Below are 16,787 nucleotides of genomic sequence, written 5' to 3'. Positions count from 1 at the left end.
GTGGCCCTGCTTCCCGGTACCTTGAAAGTCGGGTGAGGCGGTGGGCCTGCCTACAGCTTCCGGAATGTCAGACGGTGTGCAGTACAGCACGGTCCTCTGCCGTCAGCAGGGAGCGAGGGGACCCAGCGTGGGCTTCCGCAGCGCGTTAAGGCAAGCGGAGGGGCCGGGCCGTTGGGAGGTGGAAGTTTCCCTACGGACTGGAGTTTTCTGGAAGCTGAAGTCATTTCCGCTAGAAAGCCAGAGACCCCAGCTTGGGCGTTGTGTGTGTGCTGTGGCTCAGCGGTAGCCCTCGTGAGGCCCAGCTCAGCCTGGAATGAGCCAGGTCCCCCTGGGCCCCTGCCCCCGAGCGGCCGGGCAGCAGACTGGGTGGTGGCCGTGTCTGTCTTTCTTAAGCCCCGAGCAGACCAGGAGGCGCGAGCACGCCCACGTCTGTGGCGTTGCCGTTCTCACTGCTTCGCTGGGCAGGGGCCCCTCTTGCAGGTGAGGAACCGAGGCCCGAGGAGAAGCTGGCCCGGGTGCTGGCAGCAGTGGGCGTGGCTCTGGCCGGGTCAGCCCCCGGCGGCGCGTGTTGGGTAGGTCAACCTCCTCCACCACCGTGGTCAGCCCCACGGTCACCACCGCTGACGCCTTTGGTAGCCAGGCGATGGCATCTAACCCGCATGGTGATCTTCGCCTTCCAGGTGGGGAGACAGACCGAGAGGGGCTCATTCTGGCTCAGCATCGAGTGTTAGGAAGCGGCCGAGCCGGGATTTCAGACATGGCCTCTGGAAGCCAGTGCCCGTGTGGCCTTGCCTTTGGCCGGTTTGCCTCTCCCGTGGGAGGGGGTGAGGCCAGCACGTGAGCGGGCGTATCTGGGCCCTGGAGAGCCCGAAGCAAGGGCTGGAGTGGAGGGGTGGGGCGAGGTGGTCACAGGAGGGGAGGGGAGGAGGTACTCTGAGGCCTGGTACTCTTGCGGGTGCTGGGGCTCTGCCTGCCGGGAGCTCCAGAGACGCTGTGGGTAGGGCTCAGGGGGCTCCCTCGAGGGACAGGAGGCCGGCACTCACCCGCCACAGCTCCTGTCCCTCAGCGGGTGAGGGCGCCCAGGGCCTTGGCTCCTGGCCCTTCCTGGCCTGCTCCTCCGGTGGCTGAGCGAGAAGCAGGCGGTCCACTCGGGCTGCAGGTGACGTTCAGGGCGGTTGAGGCGGGTGGCCCGGACACTGAGAGGGTCTGCTGGGGGAGGGGCGGGTTACCAACACCTGGGCCCGAGTCTTGGGGGCGAGGCCCTGACCCTTCCTCAGTGTCCTGCTGTTTCGGGTGGAGGTGACGCGCTCTGTTTCGAGGGGCTTTTGGGAGGGGACTGAAGGTGCTGACGTGCCTGTGGCGCCGTGCTCGGGCCTCGCACTTTATTAGCCGCTGTTTTCTTTGTCCCCTCTTTCGTGTCAGCTCCACCTGGAACGTTCTGTGCCGGTTGCTGCGTAAGAGCCCGTCTGGACTCGTGCCTTGAAACGACTCCGTGTCTGTTGTCACGGATCTTGGCCCAACCCGCCATGTGTCTGCGGGTCGACAGGAGGCTGAGGCTGGGCTTGGCTGGGCAGCTCTGCTGTGGGGGTCTCTTCCCTCGTCCAGGGACTGTCCCTCTCGGTGATGGAGCAAAGCACAAAAGGGCAAGCGGAAGCACGCGGGGTCGTGCGGCTTTGCCTTCCCGCCTGGGCCGTGGCCGGTCTCCTGGCTGTGCCCAGCCCAACGTCCCCTTCTTCCAGGAGGGGCTGTGAACCCACGTGGCGAGGAGTGCGTGGCGAGGACCTGGGGGCCCGGTGGGGAGCGGGGTTCCCTCTGCTGTATGCCACGGCCACCCTGCAGCTCACTGGCTTGTCCTGTCCTGAGGCTCCTGTGTCAAATGCTGCTTTTAAAAAAAAGTTTGTTTTAATGTTTATTATTTTTGAGAGAGACAGCGTGAGCGGGGGAGGGTCAGAGAGAGAGGGAGACGCAGAATCGGAAACAGGCTCCAGCCCCCGAGCTGTCAGCACAGAGCCCGACGCGGGGCTCGAACCCACGGACTGTGAGATCACGACCTGAGCCGGAGTTGGACGCTCAACCGACTGAGCCCCCCAGGCGCCCCAAATGCTGCTTTTTTGAGTGGAGCCTCTCCTGACTTTCTGGGCCCTCCTGGCGACGGGGCCTCTCTCTCTCGGGGAAGAGCCACACGCTCTGCCTGGTGGGCTCAGCGGGCCTAGAAGCTGAGCTCCCGCAGTGCTGGCTGGGGGGGCCTCCCGGCCCCTCCCTCCCTCTGCCTCAGCCTCGTTCCGTCCTTGCCGTGCTGGGGTTGAGGGTTCGAGCCGTAGCCTGCAAGTGAGAACGTGTGGCTCGAGGCCTTGGTCTTGCTGCCCGCTTGCTCGGTAAGAGTGGGGGTGTGTGTGGTGTGTGTGTGTCATTTGTGTGTGTGTGTGTGTGATGCGTGTGAATGTTGGGACGTGGGGTGTGTGCACTGTGCGTGTTCCTGGGTGTGGTGTGGTGTGTACGTGTGTGCGTGTGGTGCACGTGAAGAAGCTCTCGGCTCCAGAGTCACAGTTTTGGGTTCTGGGCTCACGGTGTCGCGTCTGTGGCCTTGGCCAGTTCACCTCTGAGCTGGCTCTTTGTGTGTGAGGTGTGATGACAGAAGCCACCTGAGGGCTTGTGCGAATCCACCGAGGACGGGGCTGAGTTGCTGCGACAGCGCCTGGGACGCTGAGCACGGCCGTCGCTGTCACGGAGGTGACTGCTGGGTGCCCGCGTGAGCCGCTGCGGGCTTCTCGCCTCGGTTCCCCTCCCGGTTGCCGGTGTGGGACTGGCCTGCGCCTGTCATCTCCCGAGAGCCGACGGGGCGTATGTGAAACCTCCCGGATGGGGACAGGTGCTTTCCCAGCGAGGACCTGGAGGCCACGTCAGCCTCTGTCGGGAGAGCGGGTCCGACGGCTGGCGAGGGGCCCGCGGGAGCCCCAGGTCCTGGGTCACCTGGGCCAGCTCCGCGAGGCGCGGCTTCGGACGCTGGGCTCTTGCTGTTTCTGGACGGGTCCCACTGTAACGTGTCGATGCTCCCGGCTCCAGGACACCCGGGGCGCATTTGACAGAGGGGGGTGGGTTGAACGCACGTGCTCTCCTCTGCTTCCTCTTATGACCTCGCTGCGTGACGATCCCGGGGTAGACTGCAGACCAAGGAGTAGACCTGGGGTCGCAGGTGCCCGCGGATTCCCGGTGATCGGGTGCGGTGGTTGAGTGTCATCCGCTGGCTTAGCTGGCGGGAGAGCCCGAGTGCCGGCAGCGGGAGGGCCGCGGGTGCACAAACCGGTTCCAGCCGCAGGGCTCCGGCCGTGGGGTGCACCCCTCAGAGGGTGGCAGCCACGATGGGGGGATAGACGGCGGGAGGCCGTTGCAGAGACGTGTTTCTTGGGGAAACTTGATCGGGGAGGCTGTGGATGTGGGCACGCCGAGCACAGCGTAGGCTGGGCTGCGGTGCCCAATGGGAAACGAGGGTCCTGTGAAAGCCACGCCCTTGAAATGGAGGTTCCCCGCCCCCACCCCTGCTTGGCTCCCGGCATGCAGGTGGTCCCCCGGGACAGAGAGTAGAGGCATCTCCTCTGGAGACATTGACCCCACAGATGACCCTGAGAATCTGCACGTGCTCAGCTGGGGGAGCCCCCGGGTGGGGCTGCTGCCGCAGACACAGGAATCCCCGTCAGCAGGCCCTGCCCCCCGCATGGCTGCGTCTGGATCATTCTTGCCTGCCGTTGGACTCGAGCTCACCGGGTCTTCAAGTCTCCAAAACGCAGGGCAGAGACCTGTAAAAACCAACAGCAGAAAAAGGAGCTTGGAGGAATCCGGGGCGATGTATAGAGCAGTAGAAAACCTAAAACAGCAGAGCCCCACCCGCATCGTGACCCTCCAGAGCCACCCTGGAGAGCGGAGACAGATGAGCCTTCCCGGAAGAAAGCGACGGCACCAGGAGGGAGCAAGGACAGATCACTAAGGGGCTCTTGGGAAGCTGAGATTTTGAAAACTCAGTTGCGAGCTTTGGATGGTCAAGCGGAGGAACTAGCCCGGGAAGTAGAAGAGAATTTTTTGCAAAATGTTGGCAAAGAGGAGCAAAAAATAAGAAAATTGGAAGTTCTCAGGGGTGCCCGGGTGGCTCAGTCGGTTAAGCATCCGACTCTTGATTTTGCCTCAGGTCATGGTCTCATGATTTGTGGGTTCAAACCCCATGTTGGGCTCCACACTGACAGCGCGGAGCCTGCTTGGGATTCTCTCTCTCTCCCCCTCTCTCTCTCTCTCTCTGCCTCTCTTCTCACGCTCTGTGTCTCTCAAAATAAATAGACCAAAAAAAAAAAAAAAAAAAAAGGTAAGATCTCGGAGTTCCAGAAAGAGAACAGTGTATGTAAGAGAGAAGACTATGGAAACTGGGATGTCCAGAGCTTGAGGGCATGAGCCGGAGAGCCCCCGAGTGTCTGATACGACGACTGGGTGAAAGCAGGCTGGGGGCCCTGTGGAGTCTCAGCAGGAAGAGGAGGCCTTAGTCTCCAGAGGCAGAACAGGGCACGTTCAGAGGCGTGGGACCCAGGAACTCCACGTTCTCACCGTGCTGTCTGTCGCACGTCTGGGGCAAACGCTGTCCAGCCCGGAATTCTGTGCGCAGCCAAGCTTCCGGTCATGAGCAAGGTGGGCACGGATGCTTGTCCTGCTCGGTCCCCAACTCAGGCAGCAGCCGGAGGCGGGCTCAGCCAGTGCGTGGGAGGACCGCAGGGAGGGCACACGGATTAAGGACGAGGTGCACCGGCCCGAGGAGATCCAGGAGGACGCTCGTGGAGAGCGGAGGGGGCAGCGGAATTGGCAGGACTGAGAGCGTCCCAGAGGGCTTGCCACAGAGTCCCGGAAAGAATCCCCAATGGCTACGGGGAAAGCGAAGCAAGCAAGCGAAGGCAGTGATTTACTCTGGGAAAGTCGACGTCCTGTGTAAGAAAGTCAGTGTGACCATGATACAGTGTGTGTCGAGCAGAACGCTCAGTTAAACTCTAGGGAAGACCGAAAATCACGCCGCGGCCACACTGGGAGGAGGGAAGCCTGTGAGTGAACTTGGCCAGGGCCTGTCCTCACCCGTTGAAAATCAGTAGACCCTGGAAACCACCCAGATCGTGAGAGAGCTGTCTCAGCACATCGGACCTTTGAGGGTAAAAGAACCAGCCGAGGGTTTGCTCTCGGTGGGACTGGGGCCGGGAGGAGAACTGGATTTTCTGTTACTCGTCTTCCGGTGACTCTTCAGACCCGTGCGCGTCTGACCTTCGCAAGTGATAAGAGCGGCGATAAAAGAACGCCCCGGCGGTTTGGGGCCCAGGCCCGATCGCTTCTCACCAGAGTGCCGTTCCTTCTGTCCCCAGAGTTTGGGTGGGAATTTTGATGGGCTCCACCCCCCGCGTTGTGACAGGCGGGCCCTCGATCCCTGGGGAGTCCCGCCCACCATGCCAGACACTTCCCGGGGGTCCAGCGTCAGAGTGCGCCTCCGCCGCCGTGCGAGCCGCGGTTTGGCTGGGATCAGCAGAAGCGCTTCTGGAAAGGATCGCTCGCATCCAGTTGAGTCGAAAATGGAGCTGCTGGGAAGCGTGTGGCTCGCGTCACTCCCCGGGAAGGCCACGCCGCCCGGCCGGCCCTCCCGGGTGTCTGGTCTGGAAGCCTGGCTCTCCTGTGCCTCACCTTGGATCTGCTGGCCGTCAGCCTGCCCCTGCTACGGGGCTCCTGCCGCGCTCGCCTCCCTCACAGGCCTCAGACCACGGGAGGGTGGTTGGGGGTGCCGAGGCCCCGCCCCACCCCTGCCTGCGCTCGTCCGTTTTGGCCCGGTGGCTGCCGGAGCGGAGCAGTGCCTTCTCCCCCATTTCCCTGCAGGCTACAGGCTGGGCTTCAACAGGGCTGGCTTTGCCCTCGTGTCTGCTGGGCGTGCTCGGAGGCCACGGTGGTGGAGGGGGGGGATTCCGTGGCCTTATTGGTGCGGGAGTGAGCTGTAGCTGTCGCCCAGGGCGTGGTTTCGACAAGAGGGGCCTGACAGCTTGTGTCCCTTGTCGGGACGAGGGTGGCCTGGGTGGGCAGGAGGCCGTGCAGTGTCCTCGTGTGTGAGTGGCCCTGGTGAGTGGAGCCTGTCGTGGTGCTGGGAGCTCGGAGAGATCTTCATTTGCCTTGAGGTTCTCTGGCCTGGAGGAGGTCACCTTGTGGCCCTGACCCCGACCACCCTGTGAAGAAGAGAGGGGTGTTGCCGTGTTTTTCCAGGGGGGAGGGGCAGGGACTCCCCGGGCCGGCTCTCCGTGCAGGCTTCTTGAATGAATAGAGGGACATGTGGGGGAATAGCCCTCGGGTGGCCACCACCAGATCCCAAGTGAGGACTGTGGGCTAATCCCTTGTGGGAGACACGTGGCTCCACTGAGGGGGTGTCCCAGAGTGGGGAAGGCTCTCCGAGCTGGGGTGCCCAGGCCGGGAGGGTCTCAGGGGAGAGCCCACCTGGGTCTGGAGGACGTGTGGGTGAAGACCAGTCCCGTTTCCCAGGTGGGTGGGGGCGACTTTAGAGCGGCTTCGTTCCGTCGTCCAGGCCCGTGTGCTTACTCAGCACCTCGCCTGTGTCGGGAGCCGTGTTAGGAGTGTGATGGGAGTGTGGTTGGTGGAGTAACGACCCCTCAAGTATCCACGTCCTAATCCGCGAACCTGTGGGTATTTCGCCTTACGTGGAGGGGGAGGACGGAGGTTGTCAGAGCTGCCCTTCGGGTGGGAGATTGTTCTGGATTATCTGAGGGAGCTCCGTGTGTGCACAGGGGTTCCTGGCAGAGGAGGCAGGAGGCGGGGTTAAGCAGTGTGGCTCCAGCTGGACAGGGGGAGCGCTGGCGTCCTGATTTGAGCCCAGCGAGGCCTGCGTTGGCCTTCTGACCTCCGGAGCTGCAGGACGGTAACTGTCGTTTGAAGCCACGGTGGCTGTAGAAACTAATACATAATAAGACGTGTTCTCTGTCCTCGCAAGACCGCCGGTCGCACCAGGGCACCAGGTGTAGTAGGACAGAGGGACAGGGTGCTGTGGGGTTGGGGGAGGGCTGCAGATGAGATAGGGGTGTCCGAGAAGGCTTCTGGGACCAGTGGCCCAAACGAAGACCAAGTCTAGGCTGGTCAGGCAGAAGGGCAGCCTGGTGAAGCTGGGGCCACGCGGGTGCTGAGCTCTGGGGGGGGCTGGAAGGCCCGGCCACAGCCCGGAGCGCCAGGGGCTAGAGGGAGGAGAAGGGCCCAGGGGGGCCGCTCCCCAGGAGCCGAGAGCCACGGGGACACGGCAGGTGGAAGGGTCACTGCAGCCGTGGTGGCCGGGAAAGTGGGTGGAGGGCCCTGCTGGGCTCCTGCTGACGTCCGGGGCCCTGCTGGGTGGTGGGACCTCCGGTGGTGGCAGTGGACATGGAGAGGACGGGCAGCAGGGAGAGGCATGCGTGCCATTGTGCCCGGCCGGACACTTGTGGACGGTAGAGCCTGAGTTTGGTCTTCGGGAAGGGGCTTATGAGAGGGGTGTCTGGAACCACGTGTGACTGGCCCGTGTCGTCGTTGCCGTCCTCTCTAGCTGGGGTTTCCTGTGACCGTTCCGTCCCCTCTTGCCAGCTGGCTCTGGCCCTGGAGAGGCCAGGGTCTGCCCGCTGACCGTGTCCTGTGTGCCGGGAGGCGCGCAGCGTGGCCCCCCGTAGCTGGTGCTGAGGCCTAGGAAAGGCCAGGCCCAGTTGCTTGACCGGGAAGGGGACGAGGAGGGGCTGGAGGGGCCCCTGGGGACAGGCCAGCGGGGAGGCAGGTGCAGGGCCTCCTCCGGCTCCGAGGTGGCCAGCCTTCCCGAGTCGGTATTTACGGAGGCGGGATGGGGCTTCGGGGACTGATTCGTCAGTGTTAATGTGTGGAGAACGTCTGTCCGGGCCCTGGCCTGTGGGGGCACTAAAAACGGGTCCTGAAGATGTCACTGGGAGAGGCCCATTTTGGGAACTCTGCCCACGCTGATTTCTAAGGCCGTGGACTTGCCGGTGCAGGTGCCCTGGGCTGTCGGGTGAACGGGCCTCACCAGGAGGAATGGGGTGGATGCCACACACCGGCTGTGTGACCCGGGGCACGGTTTGGCCTCAGGTTCCTCATCTGGAGGTGGGGGTGATGGTCCCCCCCTTTCGGCTTGGTGGGAGGATCCTGTGGGTGAAGAGGTAAAGTTACTTCTGTGTGAATTTAAAAAGCCACCGCGCTGTTTTCTTCAGTGCCTTTGCTCCGAAGCTGCTTCCTCTGGGAAGTCTTCCTTGACCAAGCTGTCCTCTTCTGATCACTCAGCAGCCAGCGTTTGTCCGTCCCTTCAGAAGATGTGAATTCAGCACGGCCAGGTGCCGGCTCTCCTGGTGCAGCAAAGCTCCTGTGTCTTTATGGTGGTGGTGGGGGGGGGGGGGGCCCTTAAAGGAACGCGCAGACTGTCCCAGGGCGTGGCGCGGCACGGGGACGGGGGCCGTGTGGGACCGTTAGACGTGGCCGGTCAGGGAGCCCTCACCCCCGGAGGACCTGCGGGAGGGAGGAAGGAAGGGGCTGCAGGCAGGCGCCTTGCAGGTGCAGACAGTGGGGTGGGCTTGGCACGCTCCGGCCTGCCAGGAGGCCAGTAGGAGCTCAGTGGACCGAGAGAGGGGGTGGGAGGGGGCACAGAGTGCCGAGGGCAGGCCTGCAGGCCATGGGGAAGACTACCCCGAGGAGATGGGAGGCCCCCCCGGAGGGCCTTGGTGGTCGGGGGGGGGGGGGGGTGCCGTCTGACATCCAGGCTGGAGTGGTCGTTCTCCTTTGTTGAGCAGGGGGAGGGTGGGAGCCAGCCCAGGTGAGTGGGGCCGAAGCAGAGAGCGATGGGGGCTCTGGAGGTGCCCCCGGGGGCGAAGGGCCAGCTCTTCACTCACCTTGGTGGCAGAACCCGAGGGGCGCAGAGGCCCGAGCAGGGGCCGCAGGCGGGCTGGCCGTCTGCTGCGGGGCCGCCCGTCCCGGGGAGGCGACGGGCGGCGAGTGTTCCTGGGTTGACAGACGGGCGTGGGGGTGCGTGTGGGGCTGGCTTCGGTGGGGGGACGGCATGAGGCCCTCTGGGGAGTGCAGGCAGGGGTGCGAGGCAGTGCTCTCGGCAGTCAGCGTTGCAGGGTGGGGGGATGGGGAACGGGCAGCAGGCCGATTCCGCCAGAGTAAGACGACCACGGTCTTGAGAGGCACCGGCCCGCTGTGTTTGTTTCTGCTGAGAGGTCAGGTGGGATCGTGATGGGATAGCCTTGGGCTCGCCGGGGACCCGGAGCTGAGAGCCTGTGCAGAGTGGGGTCCGCACACGGGGGCCAGAAGAGGCACCCGGAGCCACCTTTCTCCCAGGGGTTACCCCGTCCGTGCTGGCGCTCTTGCTTGCCTGTCCTGCCTGTTCCTGGGTGTCCTGCTCACCGGGGCTCTGCCCTTGGTGGCCACGTGTGCGGTCTTGGGCAGCAGGTGCGGCCTGGGGAGCGGGGCTGGCCCTCGGGCTTCCTCTGAGCACCGCCCCCTGGGCTTCTCTCCCTCCAGGCACCAGCTTGCTGCAGGAGGTGGTCTACGTGGTGAGCCAGGGGGCCGACCCTGATGAGATCGGCTTGATGAACATCGATGAGCAGCTCCCGGTCCTGGAGTACCCGCAGCCGGGCCTGGACATCATCAAGGTACTCTCTGGGCCAGCAGCGCCCAGGCCCTGGGGCTCCCTGGGGTCCCCGGGTGACAGTTGCTCCTGAGGGGCTCAGGGGGCCCATGGCTTGGGGGAGGGGGGACAGCCAGGACAGACTGAGGCCCGAGCCCGAGGTAGGCGGTGACGGTGAGGTTGGAGCGGTGGGTGTCGTGGGTGACTTCGAGGTAGAAAGGGGGCTCCCCAGCGTGGCTCACCCCGTCTGTCGGGGGAGTGGAGGAGGTAGCCCGAAGTCCAGTCCATGCTAGTGCTCCGATGGAGCCTCCCTTCCTGTCCGTCACCTCTCAGCCCAGACCACGGTTCCTGCGTGGACTGCCCGTCCGTTCTCCCTCCAGACGAGCATTCTGAAATACAGCGCCCAGGGTGCACCCCGCCCTCCTCTCACTGCTGTCCGAGTAAAGTCCAGAGTCCTGTGGGAGCTGGTCTCTGCCTGCACCCCAGCCTCCAGTGCTCACGCAGCTGCCCCGGGGCGTCCGCACCCCAGTGTTGGCCACGTGGATCCAACCCGTGTCGACTCCTCCGTGGAGCCCTTCTGTAGCGCCGTGCCCACCACCTGCGGGGCCCTGCCTTTGACCCTGGCGTGCAGCCGAGGACAAAACGGACAAGGCTGTCATGACCCTCCGAGAATTTGCATTCTAGCGAGGGAGACCAGAGGGGAGGAAGAGCAAGAACCTGGGGTTTAATGGCGATACCGTATAGGGCACCGTATAGGGCACAAGGTGGGACAGCACACAGGACGGCAGGCGCCTCTGGGGGATGGCTGAGTAAGGTCCCAAGAGAGGAGCCACGCGGGCACGCTGGGACGGGCAGCAGGGAGCGTGGGCCTGGCACATTCCGGGAGCAGCAGGAAGGCCCGATGCTGATGTGATTGGTCCAGCAGGCGCCCCTGGGCACCTCGGCCTCCTGCTTCCTCTCTGCCCTTCACGGCCCGGGCAGGCCCTCTGAGCAGACCCCTGTGCCCGTGATAGCTTGGCTCACACTGTGGGTGCCCGAGGACAGGGACCACGTCTCGTCCGGTCTGGAGGGTGGCCAGATGTCGGGTGAGAAGTTTGTCAGGTGCGCTGCCGGTCCTGAGGCGGGCGAGCAGCCGTGTGTCCTCCGAACGCTATTCCCTCTGACCCTCTGCAGGAGCTGACGTCGCCTCGCCTCATCAAGAGTCACCTCCCCTACCGCTTCCTGCCCTCCGATCTGCACAATGGCGATTCTAAGGTAACCCTCCTGCCCCCACTCCCTGGCGGAGCCCCCAGCAAGCAGAGACCGTCCCGTAGGGCTCAGGTCCCAGTCCTGAGTTCCCAGAGGCCCAGAGGCTTCTGATTCTCATCAGCAGTGTCCGGACCGGCCTGGTTCTGTCCTCCAGTCCCTTTGGAGTCACGGTGCAGGACGGAAATGTAACACAGATGCCGTTGCAGGGGGCGGGTGTCCTCGGCTGGAGCGGGGCTGATCTTGGGGTGGGGGGTGGGGCGTCTGTGCGGTGGCTCCGAGGAGCAGCGACCGAGCCGTCCGTCCCTCCCGCCGCAGGTCATATACATGGCTCGGAACCCCAAGGACCTGGTGGTGTCCTACTATCAGTTCCACCGCTCCCTGCGGACCATGAGCTACCGGGGCACTTTCCAGGAGTTCTGCCGGAGGTTCATGAACGACAAGCGTAAGTGTGTCGGCCGCTGCCGTCGGTGGCTCCCTCGTTGCCCGTGCATGCGTGTGCCTCGTGCGCGATGCCCCCGGTCCCCACCATGACCACGTGGGTTGGGCCTGCTTTCCTGCCCCCGGGCGGAGGAGCGGGGCCGGGGTGGGGGAAGCTCACCAGGGCGGCAGCCGGGGCTTCCAGCTCAGAACCCCGTCTCTCTCAGCACGTCGTTGGCGTCCCGAGAACTTCCCCGGGTAAAAGCGTTTCTCTTCCTGCCGGGATTTTGAACAGTAGAAACGGAGGCCCAGATAGTCCTGCTGTCGGGGACAGAGGCCCGAGTGGGGGCTGTGGCTTCGTGGGCCTTCAGCTGCCCTGGAGGATGGGGCAGGCAGGCTTGGGCCCCCAGCTCCCGGCTGTGTGACCGGGGCCTGCTTTGGGTTAAGGGCAGGCCGTGCTCTGTACAGGAGCTCGTCTGGGGAGGGAGGAGTCAAGCTGGGGGGCCCAGCTTGCCAGGGGCCCTTCTATGTGTCCCCCCCCCCCCCCCCCCCCCCACTCCCCGGGGCGGGAGAGCCCGGGCCACACCCACTGCACTGGGGCCTTGTCCGTGGAGTCGGCAGCCCCTGCCCGAGGTGGCTCTCCTGTTGCCGTCCGTGGCCTCTCGGGGGACCCTTCCGGGACCAAGAGCGGGAGTTCAGTGCGGGTTTGCACCCGGAAGCCTGGAGATGGGCCACATCAGATCAGTACTTCAGTTAGATCCGGGCCCAGACGATTCCATACCCGAGCCTGAAGATACACTTCTCATTTTATTTCCCGTCTCCCGTCTCAGCGCTCAGCCTCGCTGTCCGCTTGTGTGGCCCAGTCGGAGGTTCCGCACTGAGATTATGGGACAAGACCAGGGTGAGGTGCACGGGGGAAATCAGGAATGTCGTGTCCCGAATAAGTCCCGGGCAGCTGAACCGGAGCTCCCTCCCAAGCCTCTTGGAAGGCCGGCCCCTCACGGGTGCAGTGGAGCACACGTGGCCCTCGGTGCCCGGAGGCTGGAGCCCGGAGCTGCTCGGCATCTGCTCCAGCTCTGCTGGGGGTGGGCGCGGGGGAGGTGGCCACTGCACTTGCCCCAAAGTCCCTGGAGTCCACGAAAGACCCTCTGCCCAGCCTCCTCCCCCACCCCCCCGGCCTGCCTGCCGTCTGGCTCAGGTCCTTACGGTCTGCCAGGCGTTTGGAGTAAGCCATTTAGTGTGGTTTCCAAGCCACGTCCTTGAGTCCCAGCATGTTCCGCTGCCTCTAGAGAAGCAGCCACCCGCATGGCGACAGCGTCCCGTGGACAGGCGTCCACCAGCTTCTGACTGCCACCTGGTGTCGGTCTTAAATTAGCTCCTGCTTGGGCCAGGGTGGCTGAAAGTTACCCCGATACAGGTGTTCCCGAGTTTTAAAGGTCACGGCACGGCCCGACACTGCGGTTCAAGGCCACACACAGTTGCCACGATCCCACCAGAGTCTCCCGCCATGTGTACTTAGCCCCCCAACGTCCTCTCTGTTCTCCCATTGCTGGCAGCCAGCGCACCTCATCTGGGGCCCTCGGAGGCTTGCGCTGTCCTCTCTGTGTGTGTGAGGTTCCAAAGAATTCGAAGAATACAGTGCAGAAGAAGCCGTGGCCGGGCACCGTTTGCTAATAGAGTGACCTTAGAGGACCTGCTTCCAGAGCCCTGCGTACGGGTGTTGTGGCTTGTGCACTCGGGGTGGGGGTGCCTGGGGCCGCATGCCAGGTGACGGAGCGTGGAGGCCCGTCCCGCGGGCAGGGTCACTCACGCAGAGTGGGGAGAGTGAGCTGCTCTTCTCCCAGCTGATCTGCTTGGATGAGCACGTTGACTTCCAGGAATGGAGGGAACACGGTGGGGAGAGGCAGAGAGGTGCCCTGGTGGAGCTTCCTTCCCAGGGTGGCACAGCCCGAGTGGGAAAAGCAGTGTCCCCGCCGTCAGGGTCTGTCCCCTCTCTGCACCTGCTAACCGGGGCTGGGAGAGACACAGGCATGTGCTGTCCTTGCGATCATCGGCCCTGTGTGAGTGACCGCTGTCCCCATCTCTCACTGTCCCTGCCGCCTGTTCTTATGTGCAGTGACCACTGTCCTCACCGTCCCCACGTCACCCCTCCTGTTCAGTCCCCACATCACCCCCCATGGGCATTGCTTGCCTGTTCTGCAACTTTTCTCACACAGCCCCTTGGGATGACAGGGATTTTTCTCGCCTTCTCTGTTCATGACTGTTGGACTCCTGCTCTGTCCCCGGACTCAGGTCACCTGAACTGTGTGCCAGCGCGGGCAGTGACCCGGGAGGCGGGTTCTCCTCTCGGGGCCCCCGTGCTTATTATTAGCCCGTTGGTGAGTTGGTCCTTGTTCCCTTCTCTGGACTCTGCCTCGTCCTCTCAAGTGGGAAGGCTGGCCTGCCTCTTAAGGCCGGCCTGCTGTGTATGGGGTGGGCGGGATGTGCCGGGCTGGCCGTGGGAGGCATGCCGGGGGGACCCCGGGCCCAGCAGCTAGACCTCTGCAGTGAGGAGACCGAGGCCCTAGCGGGCTAGGATTTAACCCACGGTGGGTCCCTAACAAGGCCTTTTGGCTGAATCCATGTTCGCTTTGTTCTGTCACCTCTGCCTCTTCCCCCGACCCCTGCCGGAGCCCCTGGGAAAAGCCCAAGCTTTTCCCTTGGGATCTGGTCCTTCGGGCCACCCCTCAGGGACCCCTGGTGGACTCCAGCTCCCTCCGGACGCTCTTTAAGTGTGGGGCCAGGCTGCTGCTGTGCTGCCACCTGCTGGCGAGATGGCAGACTGACGTCATGGCCCCGGGCTGGCTGGGCGTGGCAGGAATGGGTTTTCCCAGCCTGTCACGCACTTAAACCCATGAGGTTTTCTGCAACTTGGGGGGTGGAGGCTGCGTTCCTGCTCGAGGTGTGACTCTGACAGGGACAGGAGCAGTGCCCTGCCAACCCCTGGCCTCCGTGTCCCTCGGCAGTCCCAGTCTGCGCGGGACCAGAGGGAACAAGTCGGTGCTTTCCCCCCAACGGGCCCTGGGGCCGCGAGCATTACGTGGGTGTTCTCGCCGTGCCGGCTGCTGGCTGCCCTGTAGGTCCTGTTGTCACCCCGCTTGTGGAGGACGAGGCTCAGAAAGGCTAAGCGGCCCGCCCCCGTCACACAGCCGGCGTGGGATCTGAGAGGCCGGGCCGCCTCACCTGGGGCGTGTCCTTTGCCATTCTGCTGTGTCCCCTCTGTCCCGTCTGACCTTGTGCTCTGAGCCACCTTGATGGCCTTCCTGTCCTTACACCTTTAAGTCCATTCACAGCCCTAATGCACCCTCCCGGGTCTGTCCCCATGGGGGACGGGGCCCCTCGTGTCACAGTGCCTCCCTCCCAGTGTCGGTCACTCGTATCTTCGCCGCCAGTCTTCTTGGTGACTCCAGACAGGCTGGGAGCAATTTGAGCCCAAGAAGCGGGATCCACGGGCCCAGTGTTTGTGGGATAGATGGGCACCCGGGGGGAGCAGGGCTACGGGCAGTGTGGCCAGTGCTCCTGGCTGGCGCCTAGCACCCGGCCGGGCTGCTCCTTGGTGCCTGGCAGGGCCCCGAGTTCTCTGGCTGAGGCCTTCCTCCATTTAACACGGAAGGCCCCCGGGAAGACTCATCTCGCTGAGGGAGCGGGTGAGGATCCGTGGTGTTTATACAGAACATTTCGAAGCAGTGGGGCCGCACGGACTGGCAGCCGCCCCCCCACCTGCCCATGTGGCAAACCAAAGCCCTGAGGGGTGTGGAAAGTGCGGGGGCTGTGGTGTGGGGCGTGGGCCTTGTGTGTCAGTGCACACCGCCCCTCCTGCTCCCGGCGACTTCCTGGTTCTGCCCGGCATTGTGCCCGTGGCCCTCTGGCCTGGCGGGGCCTCACGCTCGGCTCTTAGAGCTGCCTGTACTTTGTCCTGCCCCCGGCGGAACCGACCGGCCCCGTGTCTCCGTCGCGCCGGGCGTGGCTCCCTTCCTGGTGACCTCGTGTTAAACAGAAACTCGTGGGAGCCCGGTAGCGTCCTTCCCGCTGCTGAGCAGAGGCTTTGCCCCTGGTGGTCAGGTCTTCGGGGCGTCCGGGGGTGGGGGAGGGGAGGGGCCGAGGACCGTTGGCAGGAGAGACTGGCACACAAAGCCGGGGGTCTGGGACTCGAGAAGGGGCTCACCCGGGGGACTGCCCCCGGAGCTGAGAGCTCCTTCTCCCCTTCCTGGACCACAGCTGTTGGCCAGTAAGAGCGGAACCTCCCGGAAGGCAGGGAGCCAGGCCACCCCACTTGTGCACGTTGGTTCCCCCTGGGCTGTGATTTCACCTGTCCCCTTGTCTCCGCAGTGGGTTACGGCTCCTGGTTTGAGCACGTGCAGGAGTTCTGGGAGCACCGCATGGACTCGAACGTGCTTTTCCTCAAGTATGAAGACATGCACCGGGTGAGTGCTGGGCGGGCGGCTGCCGCGGGCTTGGCGTCTTCCGCCCCTGGGCTCCTGCCGCAGGAGCCCGCCTGCCCCTTGAATGCCGTGGCGGCCGTGACCGGAGCGTGCGGCCCGGCCTCACCGACCCCCCAGCTTCTGGGCGAAGGGACTCCCGTGTTCCAGGTGTGCCCGGAATCCTGGGCGGCCGGTCTCCAGGCTGCACTGGCACGTGGGACCCTGCCCTCGTCCCCCAGGCCCGGGCCCCAAGGGCAGTTTCTGGGTTGGACGGTGTGCACTTCACAAAGCCCCGTCCGTGATTTGCCTGCCGTGGCCGGGGGAGCAGGGTGACGGCCAGACTCGCCCTGCTGCCTCCTGGCACCCGCTCCACAGGTGACTGGGGGAGAAGGGCTGAGACGGCAGAGCCCGAATTTCTCGTCTCTTGTGGCCTGATTGCCTCAGAGGGGCAGCGCTCAGATGGCTGACACGGCGGCTCCCAGGGCGAGGGCTTCTGAGTGCCCGACACCGGGTGTGGAGGAGGAAATGGCACTAGGTGGTTGTTGCCTGAACGTTCCGGGCTCCGCCGTGGCGTGGGAACAGTTGAAGGCGCGATGTGCCTGTGCCCTGGAGGGCTCGCCGAACGGAAGGAGGGCCTGCCGTGTCACGTGTCACGTAGTCACGTGTCGCATCAGCGCTGCCGTTAGCATTTTTAACGGCCTTACCGTGTGCTGAGTTTTATCGTGGCTCACTTAATTCTAGAACGCCGTTATCCTCTCTGCTGGGGCCGCATCGTCTCTGGAGGGACGTTTGGACGGCTCCCCTTTTTTAGGACGGACGAAAGGCGAGCCTGCCCTGAGCCCCTTCCCTCCCTGGCTCCTCTGCTCCGCTTTGCCGCAGGTCCCCTCACAGTTGTCCCCCCTCCTGAGCCCGCTCTGGCTGGGCTCGCCCCTGTACCCCCCACGCTGCTCTGTCAGGGTCACCTGTGTCCGCCACACGGCTCAGTCCCGCGGTCTCCGTCC

At 64.3% G+C, this 16,787-nt stretch overlaps 1 protein-coding gene across 3 annotated transcripts in view; it reads left to right on the top strand.

Moving 5' to 3' along the window:
• The window catches only part of SULT4A1 (sulfotransferase family 4A member 1), a 33,592-nt gene that overhangs the window by 7,580 nt on the left and 9,225 nt on the right, over positions 1–16,787 (top strand). For all 3 annotated transcript variants that reach the window (XR_007154243.1, XR_007154242.1, XM_047868592.1), the window contains exons 2-5: positions 9,556–9,686; positions 10,835–10,915; positions 11,225–11,351; positions 15,695–15,789. Coding sequence is in view for 1 of the 3 variants with exons in the window: in XM_047868592.1 (XP_047724548.1) it covers positions 9,556–9,686; positions 10,835–10,915; positions 11,225–11,351; positions 15,695–15,789 (434 nt within the window). In the remaining 2 variants the exon portion in view is untranslated. The remainder of the gene's footprint in view (positions 1–9,555; positions 9,687–10,834; positions 10,916–11,224; positions 11,352–15,694; positions 15,790–16,787) is intronic.

This window comes from Prionailurus viverrinus, chromosome B4, assembly GCF_022837055.1.
Source record: "Prionailurus viverrinus isolate Anna chromosome B4, UM_Priviv_1.0, whole genome shotgun sequence".
NCBI classification, from domain to species: Eukaryota; Metazoa; Chordata; class Mammalia; order Carnivora; family Felidae; genus Prionailurus; species Prionailurus viverrinus.
Note: the sequence above shows the minus strand (reverse complement) of the source record. Positions and strands in the feature narration are given on the sequence as shown.